Source organism: Amblyomma mixtum, chromosome 6, assembly GCF_055824585.1.
Source record: "Amblyomma mixtum isolate Tamu chromosome 6, ASM5582458v1, whole genome shotgun sequence".
NCBI classification, from domain to species: Eukaryota; Metazoa; Arthropoda; class Arachnida; order Ixodida; family Ixodidae; genus Amblyomma; species Amblyomma mixtum.
The window spans coordinates 105605876-105618122 of record NC_143017.1 but is presented as its reverse complement, the minus strand read 5'-3'; the positions used below and the strand labels follow the sequence as shown (position 1 = coordinate 105618122).

General features: G+C 43.8%; 1 protein-coding gene across 6 annotated transcripts in view; it reads left to right on the top strand.

Moving 5' to 3' along the window:
* LOC149339902 (uncharacterized) overlaps positions 1-12247 on the top strand; it is a 553936-nt gene that overhangs the window by 122224 nt on the left and 419465 nt on the right. For all 6 annotated transcript variants that reach the window (XR_016283569.1, XR_016283568.1, XM_089548582.1 and 3 more), the window contains 7 exons: positions 1358-1713; positions 3802-3927; positions 6552-6689; positions 9273-9551; positions 9821-9931; positions 10028-10138; positions 11101-11173. Coding sequence is in view for 4 of the 6 variants with exons in the window: in XM_089548582.1 (XP_089404708.1) it covers positions 1358-1713; positions 3802-3927; positions 6552-6689; positions 9273-9551; positions 9821-9931; positions 10028-10138; positions 11101-11173 (1194 nt within the window). In the remaining 2 variants the exon portion in view is untranslated. The remainder of the gene's footprint in view (positions 1-1357; positions 1714-3801; positions 3928-6551; positions 6690-9272; positions 9552-9820; positions 9932-10027; positions 10139-11100; positions 11174-12247) is intronic.

The window sequence follows — 12247 nt, the reverse complement described above, 5'->3', positions numbered from 1 at the left end:
CTCAAGAACATCACAGTTCAACTATCAGTGATGAAATGAACACAAAAGGTGTGGTTTGGTTTGGTTTATGGGGTTTAATGTCCCAAAGCGACTCAGGCTATGAGAGATGCCGTAGTGGAGGGCTCCAGATATTTCGACCACCTGGGGTCATCGTACAGTGCACGGGCCTCTAGAATTTCTCCTCCAAAGAAATTCAACCGCCGCAGCTGGGATCGAACCCGCGTCTTTTCGGGTCAGTAGCCGAGCACCATAACCACTGAGCCACCACGGCGGGGCACAAAAGGTGTGTGTGGCTGAACAAAAGTATCAAAGTCTCGAACATTATTCTTAGAAGAGTGGAAACAGAAGATGGCTAGTACACAGCATTGAATAAGGCTAGCTTGCCATAAGCACAAAAGCGCATTGCTGGGATGAACATAAAAGGTTTTCGTGAATGAAAACCGATTGTTCCTCATGGTCAAACAGTAGCAGTACGCTTCTAGCTGAAACGGCTTCTCCAGCCACAGAAAATGCCCTCTCACGTGACACTGAACTGACACGTATTGCGAGGTATTTCGTGCACAGCTCTGGCTATACCAGCTTCGCAGGTATAGCCACAAAGAAGCTCACCAGCGCAGTCAGCTTCTGTATGGCCCAACGTTACGCATTGCTCTGGGCGCCACCATGTTGTTATGCCTTTGTCGATAGGACTTGCGTACCGAAATGAAGGCCGGTGCTCGCAATAGAATATTCGGCTAAATACGAATATTCGCGTCAGGTCGAATATTCGAAACAACACGAATACTTGGATTTCGAATCGAATACGAATACTAAAAATATAATATTCGAATTATATTCGAAAATTTCGAATATTCGCACACCCCTAGTACAGACCTTACTTCCCTTCAAGCATATATATACATACTCTAGATTTTGCTATAAACCAGCCAAGGTGGCAGTTTGGGCGAATTGGTGCAGCATAATTGTGAAAATATATTGATCAATAAAAGACAGGTGCATGGGAAGGATGGGATGCAAAAGAGCTCTAGTGCTTATATATCTCCTTTTTTTTGTTGCAGCTTTTTCTTCCACTGTGCTATACGTTTTCACAACGTACCAGCTATTATAGCATGTCTGCCAGTTTTAAATCTCAACATGACAAGGTTTTTGTTTTCTTGCACGCAGTAGCACAATGAAAAGGGAAATAACTCTGTAGTAATTCTGTCATTTCCGGACATGTGTACCACTTCAGTGCTCATGGAGAAACAATTCGCTTGTTCATAGGGCTGGCGATCACTCAAGTTCATTGAATTTGATGATTTTAAAAATGATTTTTAACTCTTTTGCTTCTGCATTTTGTTGGGTTTCATGGAAATAGGCTCCAGCTTGTCAAGCCCGCGATCTGATGGCACCACCGTCATTGGCGACAAGACACCGGTGCCCGCGCTGGCCTACCCGCAGTCTCCGCGCACCCGCATCCGCACTGTGGCCACCCTGGAGCGATCGCCTGAGGTAGTGTTTGAAAACCAGCACGCCTGGAAGGAGCTGGCCTCTGCTCAAGTTGGGAAAGCCCTGACACCGCCAGCTGCTTCCAGCGTGCCTCCCATTTTGGACGACATACCGCCCCTCAAGGACCTGCCCCAGCAGCACTCGCTGCCCAGAAAGCTGCCTGAGCGTGGGGGATCACTCAACATCCGAAAGGCTTCCGAGGAGTCCAGGGTCCCCTTGCGCAGGGTCGGTCCTTCTTTGCATACGCTTTTGCAGTGCATTTCGTGCAGGCCCTGACACATCTTTGTTAGCTTTTTCCTTGTGCTTCTTTTAGCCCCTCTCTTCTCTTGTGGCTTCTGATGCATTATTTATTTATTTATTTTTTAGTACCTCACAGGCCCCGAAGAGCATTGGGTGAGGGGGGCAAATTGAAAAAAAGGTATATACAGATGGAAAAAACCGTAATATCGGTACAAGAACGCGGTACAAGAACGCGGTACAAGTCAAATACAAGAAAGGAACACGAAATTTATACAGAACGGAGAAAATAACATCAGACACGAAAATAGAGGAAAAAAAAAAAGCAAAACACGAACATGAGAAAAAAAAAGCAACCAGGGGTAACAGAAGTGGTAAATGGGAAAACAACGTTAAGAACAAATGAAACTGTTGCACATTTCGAACATCACTATTAGCTTGGCATTTTTCGTGCCTTTGGGAAATAAGCGTCTCGACAATCTGGTTTCTGTAGATGGAGGTGATAATTATCAAGACAGTGCTATATGAGGACAGAAAAGAAAATGAGGTTAGGACATTTACTTCTCACACGTTTTTTTGGAACTGGAGCAGATGCATGTAGGCAAAATAGCAAATGTTGTGCACACAGTTTACCATGTTGAAATATCATAGGTTCCTTTCCGACAAGGGTTGCAGTGCTCTGATGTCCATATGCTTGCTTCACTTATAGCAATTGTTAGAAGTTCTTAGTGTGCAGGCATGGAAAAGTAGATCTTTGAAAACGGCTTACATCTACACATGCTCAAATGTAGTCCCAGCACCCACCGGGCTCATTCTTCAGATTATTTCATTACTTCATCAGCCTGGCATTCATTTCAGCCTTACATTTATTCTGCCCAGTGTTAATATTTGGCTGCTGCAAGAAAGAAGTATCTAGGAAAAAAACACTCATTTTATGTCTGAGGGGGTGAATTCAGTGTTGGTTACTTCTCCCCACTGTGATATCAGGTGTTAGTCGGATCTTATTTGCATTCACAATGTATGAGCAACTGACATCGATTGCTGCTGGCTGCAAATGCACAGGTATACGACGAAAATGCATTTTTGTTGGTGCATTTGTACACTGCGCCTCAGTAAGCCACCCGCCAAGCCTCTTTGCATCGTGCCGCATGATGCTGAGTTGCATAACTGCATGCCCACTATCGGTAATGATGTGAACTATAGAAGCAACAAAGCTTTGGCTAGTTGATTACACATTGCAGGTATGCAAGCGCACTCAAAAAGAAGAGGACGCAGAAAGATAGGTGTACGGCACGTGTGAGGCAACGCTAAGAGCATAGAATAAGAGCAGATGGTGATAAGCGCACCATTTGTCCATCTTTCTGTGTCCTCCTATTTTTGAGTGCTTTTTCATCCCTATGATGTGAACTAGTGGTGCTTATCTTTAATTGCAGCCTATAGCTGCATGATGTCTTCTTACTGAGAGCATTCAAATGAAAACTTTTCAAGCATTGTCCTGTCTACGGTGACACACATACGTGGTGCAGCACCAGGTGTTTAATTCTGCCGAAGGCGTTCTTTCACATTTTTATCCACTTGTAGCCTTGTAGTCCTATTGGTGAGGTTGTGCTGGAATGAGAAACTACATATGTTAGAATGGCCAAGAAAAAGAAAGAAAAACTGATGAGAAACTACATAAATTAGTTTGGGCAGGTCAAAAAGAAATAAAAATAATGTTGCCCAGCCCGATGAGAAACTACAGTAGAACAGCCTATGTTTTGTAAACTTGAACATCATGTTTTCAAGTATTATGAGGGAATAAATTTAAGCATTTTGGCGTGTAAGCCGCCGCAGTGGCTCAATGGTTATGGTGCTCGGCTGCTTACCCAAAAGATGTGGGTTCAATACCGGCTGCGGCAGTTGCATTTCAATGGAAGTGAAATGATATAGGCGCATATGCTGTACGATGTCAGTACACGTTAAAGAACCTTTGGGACGTTAAACCCCATAAACCGACCATACTGTAGAATGTGGTGCCATGATCTCTATGGAATGTGCACAACCTCATATTTTGCACTGTGCATGTGTTCTTTGCAGGCGAGATCGAGTTCAGATGATGCTAGTCTGCTGAGGAGGCAGCGTGAGGAGTCGTTCCAGCAGATTGCCAAGCTGAAGAAGGACCTGTTCACTTTGGAAGCGCGGGCGAATGAAGGAATGAGAGAGGTGAGCAGAAAAAGGAAGCAGCAAAAGCATTTTGTAATATGCGGAACCAGGAGTGTGCTTACATTTTATTTATATCTTCCAGAGATGTTGTAAAGCCTGCTGATCCTTTGTTTTATTGCTACACAATTACGAATCAATATGAGCTGATTTATTCATTTGCCTTTTTACTTGTACAGACAGCCTGGCCCCTTCAATTTTGTGTTCTTTGTAAATTTTGTGACCGTTTTGCTCTGCTGATTGGTTTGATTGGACTGCACTGATACTAAAATGTTAACGGAGAATACGAACAGTTTATGAGGAACACTTAAGGAATCTGTGTGTAAGTAATCTGGGATTCGCTGATGATATTGCCTGCTAAGTCACTCAGGAAATGAACTGCATGGCGTGATCAGTGATTTAGACAGGCAGAGCAAAACGGTGGGTCTAAAAATGAACATGCAGAAAACCAAAGTAATGTTCAACAATTTCACAAGGAAACGGCAGTTCATAATTGTAAGCGAGATGCTGGAAGTGGTAAGGAAATATGTCTACTTAGGGCAGATAGTCACCACTGATCCGGAACCTGAGAGGGAAATAACTGTAGAAGAATAAAAATGGGGTGGATTGCATATGGCAAGTTCTCTCAGATCCTGAATGGCAGTTTACTATCATCCCTCAAAAGAAAAGTATATAACAGCTGTATCTCACTGGTCCTCGCCTATGGGGCAAAAATGGCAAACTAAAAGGGTTCAACTTAAATTGAGGACAACGCAGCGAGCTATGAAAAGGAATATAATAGATGTAACATTGAGACCCAAAGCGGGCAGAGTGGGTGAGGGAATAAATGCAGGTTAATGTCATTCTAGTAGAAATCAAGTAGTAGAAATTGGCTTGAGCAGGGCATGTAATGCAAAGGCAAGATAACTGCTGGTCCTTAAGGGTAACAGAGTGGATTCCAAGGGGGTGGGTGGCAGAAAGTTAGTTGGGTGGATGAGGTTAAGAAGGTTTTGGGGGATATGGTGGTTGCAGCTGGCAAAAGACAGGGTTAATTGGAGAGAGATGGGAGAGGCCTTTGCCCTGCAGTGGGCGGAGTCAGGCTGATGATGATGGTGATATTAAAAGGTGGGCTCAACCACAGACTATCAGACAAAAAAAAAATTTAGTTGGAGCCAGTTGGACATTCCAGTTGGTTCTAATAGGAGTTTCAAATTGAATCCAGTTGAAGTTTTAGGATAGTACTAAAAGGTGGGCTCAACTACAGACTCCCAGTTAAAAAGAAAACATTGAAAATTTAGATTGGAACCAATTGGACATTCCAGTTAGTTTTCATTTAATTTTTAAATTGGTTCCAGTTCTGTTTTTAGGCACCGGATCAGTTGGACCCAACTGGATCCAACTGGGCCAACCAGTTTGACCATTATATGCCTGCGGCAGTTGTTGCGTCCAGAAAATATTCACAAAATGTACCTCACAGTTAATTTGCGCTAGATACACAACGTGAGAAATATTTCTGCAGCTTAGCATATTATTGATGTCAAAAGGAAAACTGATTTGTGAGGACTGCAGAGAGACATTCTGCCTGGTGCCAGTCAACATTTTTACTACGGAATTGAAAATCTCGAGCTTTTATGGAAAGCAGACTTGCATACATCACACACAAGAAAGATTAGACACTGATAGCCTCTAATAGCTCAGTGTGTACATGCAGAGAACGCACTTTCGCTCCAACTGTACTCCGTTTATGAGGGTCTCATGCTGGGGTATAGTGGCGCTTGCCTACTGAGCACAGTTATTTAATTTAATTTCGAGTGCAGTAGTAGTGCAGATAATGTGTACAATTTAGTGGGTTAAGCTGCTGATAGCTCTTATTATAGGCCTTGTTTGCCAAATATGCAAATGTTCACATAAATACAGTGGGTGCAGTTGGACACACCAATTGGATGCAATTGGTCAGACCAATTGGGCTCACGAGTTGGAAACTCAATTGGGCCAATTGGAACTAGATGGAAATCCAATCGGTTCAGTTGGAACCAGTTGGAAATCTAGTCGGTTTCATTTTTTTTTTGTTTTTACTGGGCTGGTGTGTCATTTTTTCAGATCATTTCTTTGTACATGGGTTGGATGCAGATAAATGATTAGAAAACATATGGACCTTGCAGAAAGAAAGAACATTCAAGGATGTGACTCGGATTGGAAGTGGCATTTTCTGTCACGGTGTTAAAGGTGTTCGCTATTTTATTCATCACTGTCTAGTGCCGACAACACCCACGTCGGACAGAGTGGCAGACGTCATGGCACTGATGAAAGGACAAAAACAGTCATTGAAAACTTGGTACCAGACCTTCTTTTACACGATCGCCACACATCTCAGTTGCCATTAGTTTTTGAAGACGCACTTGTTTTATCAAGAATTTTTCATGCGTATTTTATTCATCGTATTGTTCTGTAATCAATATCTCTTTAGTGCCCAAGTTTGTGCCGTTCAGTGTTGGGAAGTGAGTGCAGTCCTCTTCAAGGAGGTTTCCTCAATCCTGTTAGCAGCCCCATAGCGGCTGCTTGAGGTTCCCTGCATCCTCTTGCGGCATGCCGGTGTGCTTGTAGAGGCACGTATTCCTCAGTGTTGTTTTTGTGCACTGCTGTTGCAGCTGGAGCTGGAGCATGCACTGCTCACGGGGGAACTGAACGATGCGCAAGCCTGCCAGAAGTCGGATTTCTCAATCCTGGAGGAGATCCAGCAGGAGGAGAGGCGGCTGAGCACACAGGCTGACCTGGACCGAGAGCAGGTGAGCATGGGGTCCCCGCTGTCAGTCTCTGCCTCTGCTTCACCTCCTCTTGGCAAGCATGGTGTATTCGGCATTGTCTGTGGGCTGAGCTTCCCTGCAGCTTTGTATTGTGTACACTGGCCACCTGAAATAGCAGGTAGAAGGCCAAGGCTAAGACTTCGAGAAATTGAGTTGTTCGCGTGAATCTCTGAAGTTGAACACTAATTGTCATTTATTTATTTATTTCAATACATTCAAATTGCCGAAAGGGGCATTAATGTATGGGTACAAAGGGTTGCAGAAGCAGTGTAAAGAAATGTAAACACAAACATAATCAGCGGCAATTCAAGCACTTTTATGCACTTCAGAAGCGGGTAACATTGCCTGTAAAGTACGCAGTGTTGATTAACATACCAAACTGTAATAGTGCATGAAAAGAAGACAAGGGAAAAATTGATAATTGAAAATTGGTTTTTGAGGAAAGGAAATGGCACAGTAATTGCCCCACATCTCCTCATAAGAAAGGTAGGAAGGTGGGAATGAAAGAAGAAAAAGAGAAAGTAGTGGAGGGCTCCGGAATAATTTGGGCCACCTGGGGATCTTTAATGTGCACTCACATTGCACAGCACAGCACAGCACAGCACATGGGCACCTTTTTACATCTGGGCACCATTTTTGCATCTCGCCTCCATCGAAACGTGCCACTGCAGCTGGGTTCAAACCCGGAAACTCCAGCTCACTAGCTGAGCGCCCTAACCGCTGAGCCACCACAGGGTTCAATGGCTTATGGTACACTGTACGATTCTAGGTCAATTAGTGCACATAGAGGCATTTTGAGAGTGCCGGAAAGCTATTAGTGTAACTATTTCGTTTAGCAGTCGGTTCTATTCATGTATGGTGAATGGGAAAAAAGCTGATTTAAGTACAGATGTCCGACAGGAAATTTCTCGTATTTTACAACTATGGTCTCTTTTTTGGGAAATGTATATCGGAGGTGCCAGCTAAACTTCATGGTCAGTGCCAACTCTTTTATCCAGGTCATTCAAAAAAGAATAATCTGAAGAAGGTTTGACGGAGCTGTAGGGTATCCCAGCCTAGCTGCTTTTTTTAATGCACTAATACTGCTATAATGATCATATCAGTTTAAAATGAAATGTGCCGCATGATTTTTTACTTCTTCCAGTTTCTTGATACGGCTTTTAGACTTTGTTGTGTATTCCAAAAATTGAATTTACATATGAGATATAAAGAACTGTTTTCACATCACTGGCACATTGTGGAAATTTCTTTTAATGAAGTTCAAATACACGACTATCCTTCAAAGCTATATAACCAACATGCTTGTTCCAGTTTAGAGGTCCACTGCAGGACTTTGCCCTGCAGGCTGATGATGATGATGACGAAACACCTAGGTGTTTAACATCCTGATATGTGGCTATTTGGTGATTGTTTACAAAGTTGCTATTGCAGATGTTAAACTACCAAAAGGAATGTGGCAGCCATGTAGTACACCATGTTGCGATCCGGTTAAGGTCTGTCCGTAAAGATTTTTTAAGATTTTTTTTATCTCGATACAGTATGCAATCATCTATATATAGTCGAATGTTTGATGCCACACCCGAACCAATATCATTTATAAAGATCAAGAAAAGAAGTGGTTCCAGCACGGATCCCTGTGGTACGCCGGACGTAACTGATACTCAGTCTGATTGTGCGCCACTGATGACGACTTTTGGAGTGCGGTCATGAAGGTATAGTCTTTTATCTGTTGTAGGATGTTGTTCAGCAAACCTAGGCAAGAAAGCTGAAACCAAACCATTGAAACCAAAGGAAGTAAAGTGCAAATGTAGGTAATCTTTTTTTGTAAGTTCTTGGAGAAGGGAAATAAGGAAGAAGGAAAACCTATTTGCCACTGATGGCAATGTTATATAAACTGTCAGTTTAGTTCCTTTTTCTGGCATGGTGCATTTTTTTGTTTTTACATCTGTTCGTGGCTAAACAGTGAACCAGTGCTATTCTTGGTTTCAGTGACCATTGGCCTCTTTAAATTTTGTACTTTCAGTGTAACCTGTCAGGGTATATAAGCAAAAAAATGGTGTATGTATGTAGGTAGACTAGAGTAAATTACAGTACCGTGGATAACAACTTGTTTGATTGGTACTCTTGCTGTACCTAGTCATGCATACTCCTTTCTGGAGCACATGTGTGTACCTCCAAAGTTTAAACTGGCAGGGAGAATGATAAAATCTTGTTTCGGCTTTTGTGTAACTCAAATGAGCATTTTCAGACTGATCAGTAGTTACCAGAAGGAGCTGTACAGCATGTTGGTTAGGTGTTATTTGTGCTTGTGGAGAGAAAGGAATAACCTGTACTGGTCGAAGCATCGGTAAGGTATACAATCCTTCCTATGCAAGGTGCTTGGAAGTTAGCTGGGTGACATGGCGAACTGTTTTCAGTAATAGATATTTTAGTCTGCTCTCACGATTGTCTCTACTAGAGTGCCACAAGAAAACTTGATAGGAACGCAATGATTAAAAAGTGGGCAGTACTGCTGGCAGATGTTTGTGGCGAATGTTTAGTTGTGACCGCGGCTGCCTGGCGCAGGAGCATCTGCAGCTGGAGGTTTCGCGCGGCCGCATCCAGCAGTGGGAGCAGCTGACACAGGAGCTGCGCGAGGTGCTGGAGGAAGGGCCGCCCTCTTTGGCCCGCCGACCCGAGCTGGAGGAGCGCTACCGACGCGAGCTCGAGGGGCTCGACGGGGAAAGGAGGGCCTTCGAGGACCTCGAGTTCCGCCAGCTGGAGCGACAGGCGCGCCGCGAGGAGGAACGCGAGGCCCTCATGGCGAGGGCTGACCGCGTCCGGCAGAACCTGCGCGACCGCCAGGTATACGAGCACCCCCCATGTGGCTGCTACTTCGTAGTCTCCGTAGAAAAAGGAAGCGACTAATTTATGTCAGTGCTGGCTAACGCCAAGCCTAGGGTCATTATAAATCAAAACGGTGCCAGCAATAACACTGACGAGCTCACCAAGCATCTAATTCAACTGCATGTTACTTTGAACAACTATTTACAGTGAACAAATATAAATCACTCAGAAAGCTCACTTGCCAGTAACCTATGGAAGTGATATGTGCCTTCCCTTTTTCTGTTCAGCTGAGAATTCGGGAACTCTTGGAACAGCAGAAGACTGTGCAGATGCAAATTGAACAGGAGAGGTCCAGTTCTGAGATTGAGAAGAAGCTTGTACAGACCCAGCTGCAACAGGTATGAAGGAAAGCTGCTGCAGCTAGACTTGGCTGCTAGAGAGCCAAGCTGAGCTGCTTATTGGATGCTCCCCTCCTTTTTTTCCCCTCTCTTCAGGAACAGCGGAGGCTGGAGCTTCTAGACCAGCAGCTGAGGAATGCCACCCGCACCCCGCAGCACATCTCCCTGGACTCTAGTGATGACAGCAGTTCTTCTGACACAGAGATGGTAATAACTTGCAGTTCAGCAGTCATGTGGGAGAGCAAGGAAATGCTCATGTTCTCATATCATATCTCAACCTTGTGGTTGAATAGTGAAAAGTTATTGTCTCACTCTTTAAGCTCTTCTCTGGGAAAAGATGTGCAAGAGTGAAGGCTCTCCTTCAGCACAGCCACAGGCTAAGTAACGTTGGGTAAATTGGGAGACTCAGTGGAGGTGCATGTACTGGCTGCACCTGTGATGCAGAGTCCAGGCACCCTAGCCGTATGCCACTTTTTATGGGAATACCAGCAAATCCTGCCTCTGAACCCATTTGGAGTAGTCCTGTGGACCTAAAAATGTTAATGTAATGCAGTGTATTGTTAAACACTGCTGTTCAAAGAGATGCGACAAGTGCGCTGGGCTAGTCGCCTTTAATGCAGAACCTAATTCCAGCTCTGTGCAACTTGCTGTAAGCCACCTGAAATGCTGCTGGCAAGAATGTTTCACCACTGTGCTGTGTGCCAGAGAACAGGTTCTTTCCTCCTCTATATTCCTGCTTTTGTTTTGTTTTGTTATTTTATACACAGTTTTTAACTTCGAACATTTAACCAATGAGCTTGTAAACTTAGTAAGGCATATCTGCAGACTCGTTTGAAAAGCGGCAGTAGATGTAAATGCTAAAATTACACAGCTTATGGCACCATACCGAGGAAATTTTCTGCAGTTTTCTGCATTTTCTTGGCTCACACTGGATGTGCGCAGTGCTGTGAGCATTGCATTCCCGCGGTTGAGGGACTGCACATGCCTGGCTTGAAAGTACCCTCAGAAACTAGCGTGACCATGCATAAAGTGGCTTTTTGGCTGCATAGATAATAGTGCTAGTAATTCTCGTACTTCGTGAAAAACATGATGAAACTGAGAAAGTAGCAGAGAGCACAAGTGTGCTCGGACAGTGGTGGCTCATGTGTCTGGTGAATATGTCTCTGCAGGGCTCTACTCTGAAGATTGGGAGCCAGAGTCCATGGAACCAGAACCTCCTACTCCAAGTCCCAGATGCTACTGGTGTGTTTTGTTTCATACTCTGTTGACTGTGCCTTGTACCTCTGTTTTGATTTTATGCCCAGTAGTTTAGCTAGCTGTTAAAGGGCACTGCACCACTTTTTGCGAATTTCGCGATATTCAGGGATTCAAATTTATATAGGCTATAGGTAAAGCATGCCAAGTTTTTTTGCACTAGCATTTAAAATGGTGACGTAATCGACGATTGAATTTTGCGCTTCTCCTCAAAGCATCAGAGGAATGTGACGTCACGGAAGCTGTGATTTCAAATTACCGCTGCTGTCAGCTACACCCTGCTGTGCCTTGTTGGATGCTGCCAAACAGTGTTTGGCTTACTTTGCCTTCGGTGGCATTGGTTTTTTTCCTTCAAAGCAGGTGTTCGTGCATTGGAAATGTACCGATAGCTTCAATGATGTCATCATGCGTCCCCCACGTGGCGTTGCGCACTGCGGAGAATCTTGAAGGCCGTCATAATTTTTTATTGGCAATTACGTCGCTATTTAAAATGCTTGCCCAAAAGGACTTCTCATGCTTTACCTGCATGTTTCACACATTCGGCCCCTTTAAGCTCATTGATTTCTAAAACCTGTGCAGTTGCCCTTTAGGGCACACAAGACATATGAGGTGTGGTCAAGTCACGAATTCTCCTAATTTCTTTTTTTCTTTGGAATGAAAGTTGTTGCTTTTTGCAGTTTATTGTAAAGGACATGCCCACTCATTAAGCATGCATTAGCCAGATGGCGGCAGCATCCAGGTTGTAGTCATCAAGTGGCTTTATCTCTTGCTGGAAACATTTTAAATATTGAAAATGGTAATATATTTGCCCCAAGAACGGCGTGTGCTCTTTCTTTTTTTACACTTGAATGAGATGATTGCGAATGACCCGGATTGAAAGTTTCCTTCAGTGTGGTTCTACCATTGAAATTGACAGTGCTCTTTAGAAAGAAAAACAATAGGTGCAAGACAGAAGAAAGCAGAGTTGGTAAGGAAACGAATGCAATTTAATGATATCCTACTTGAAATCAAAAATAACTGGGCATGGGCAGGGTGTGAAATGCAAATGACGGTAGCTGATGG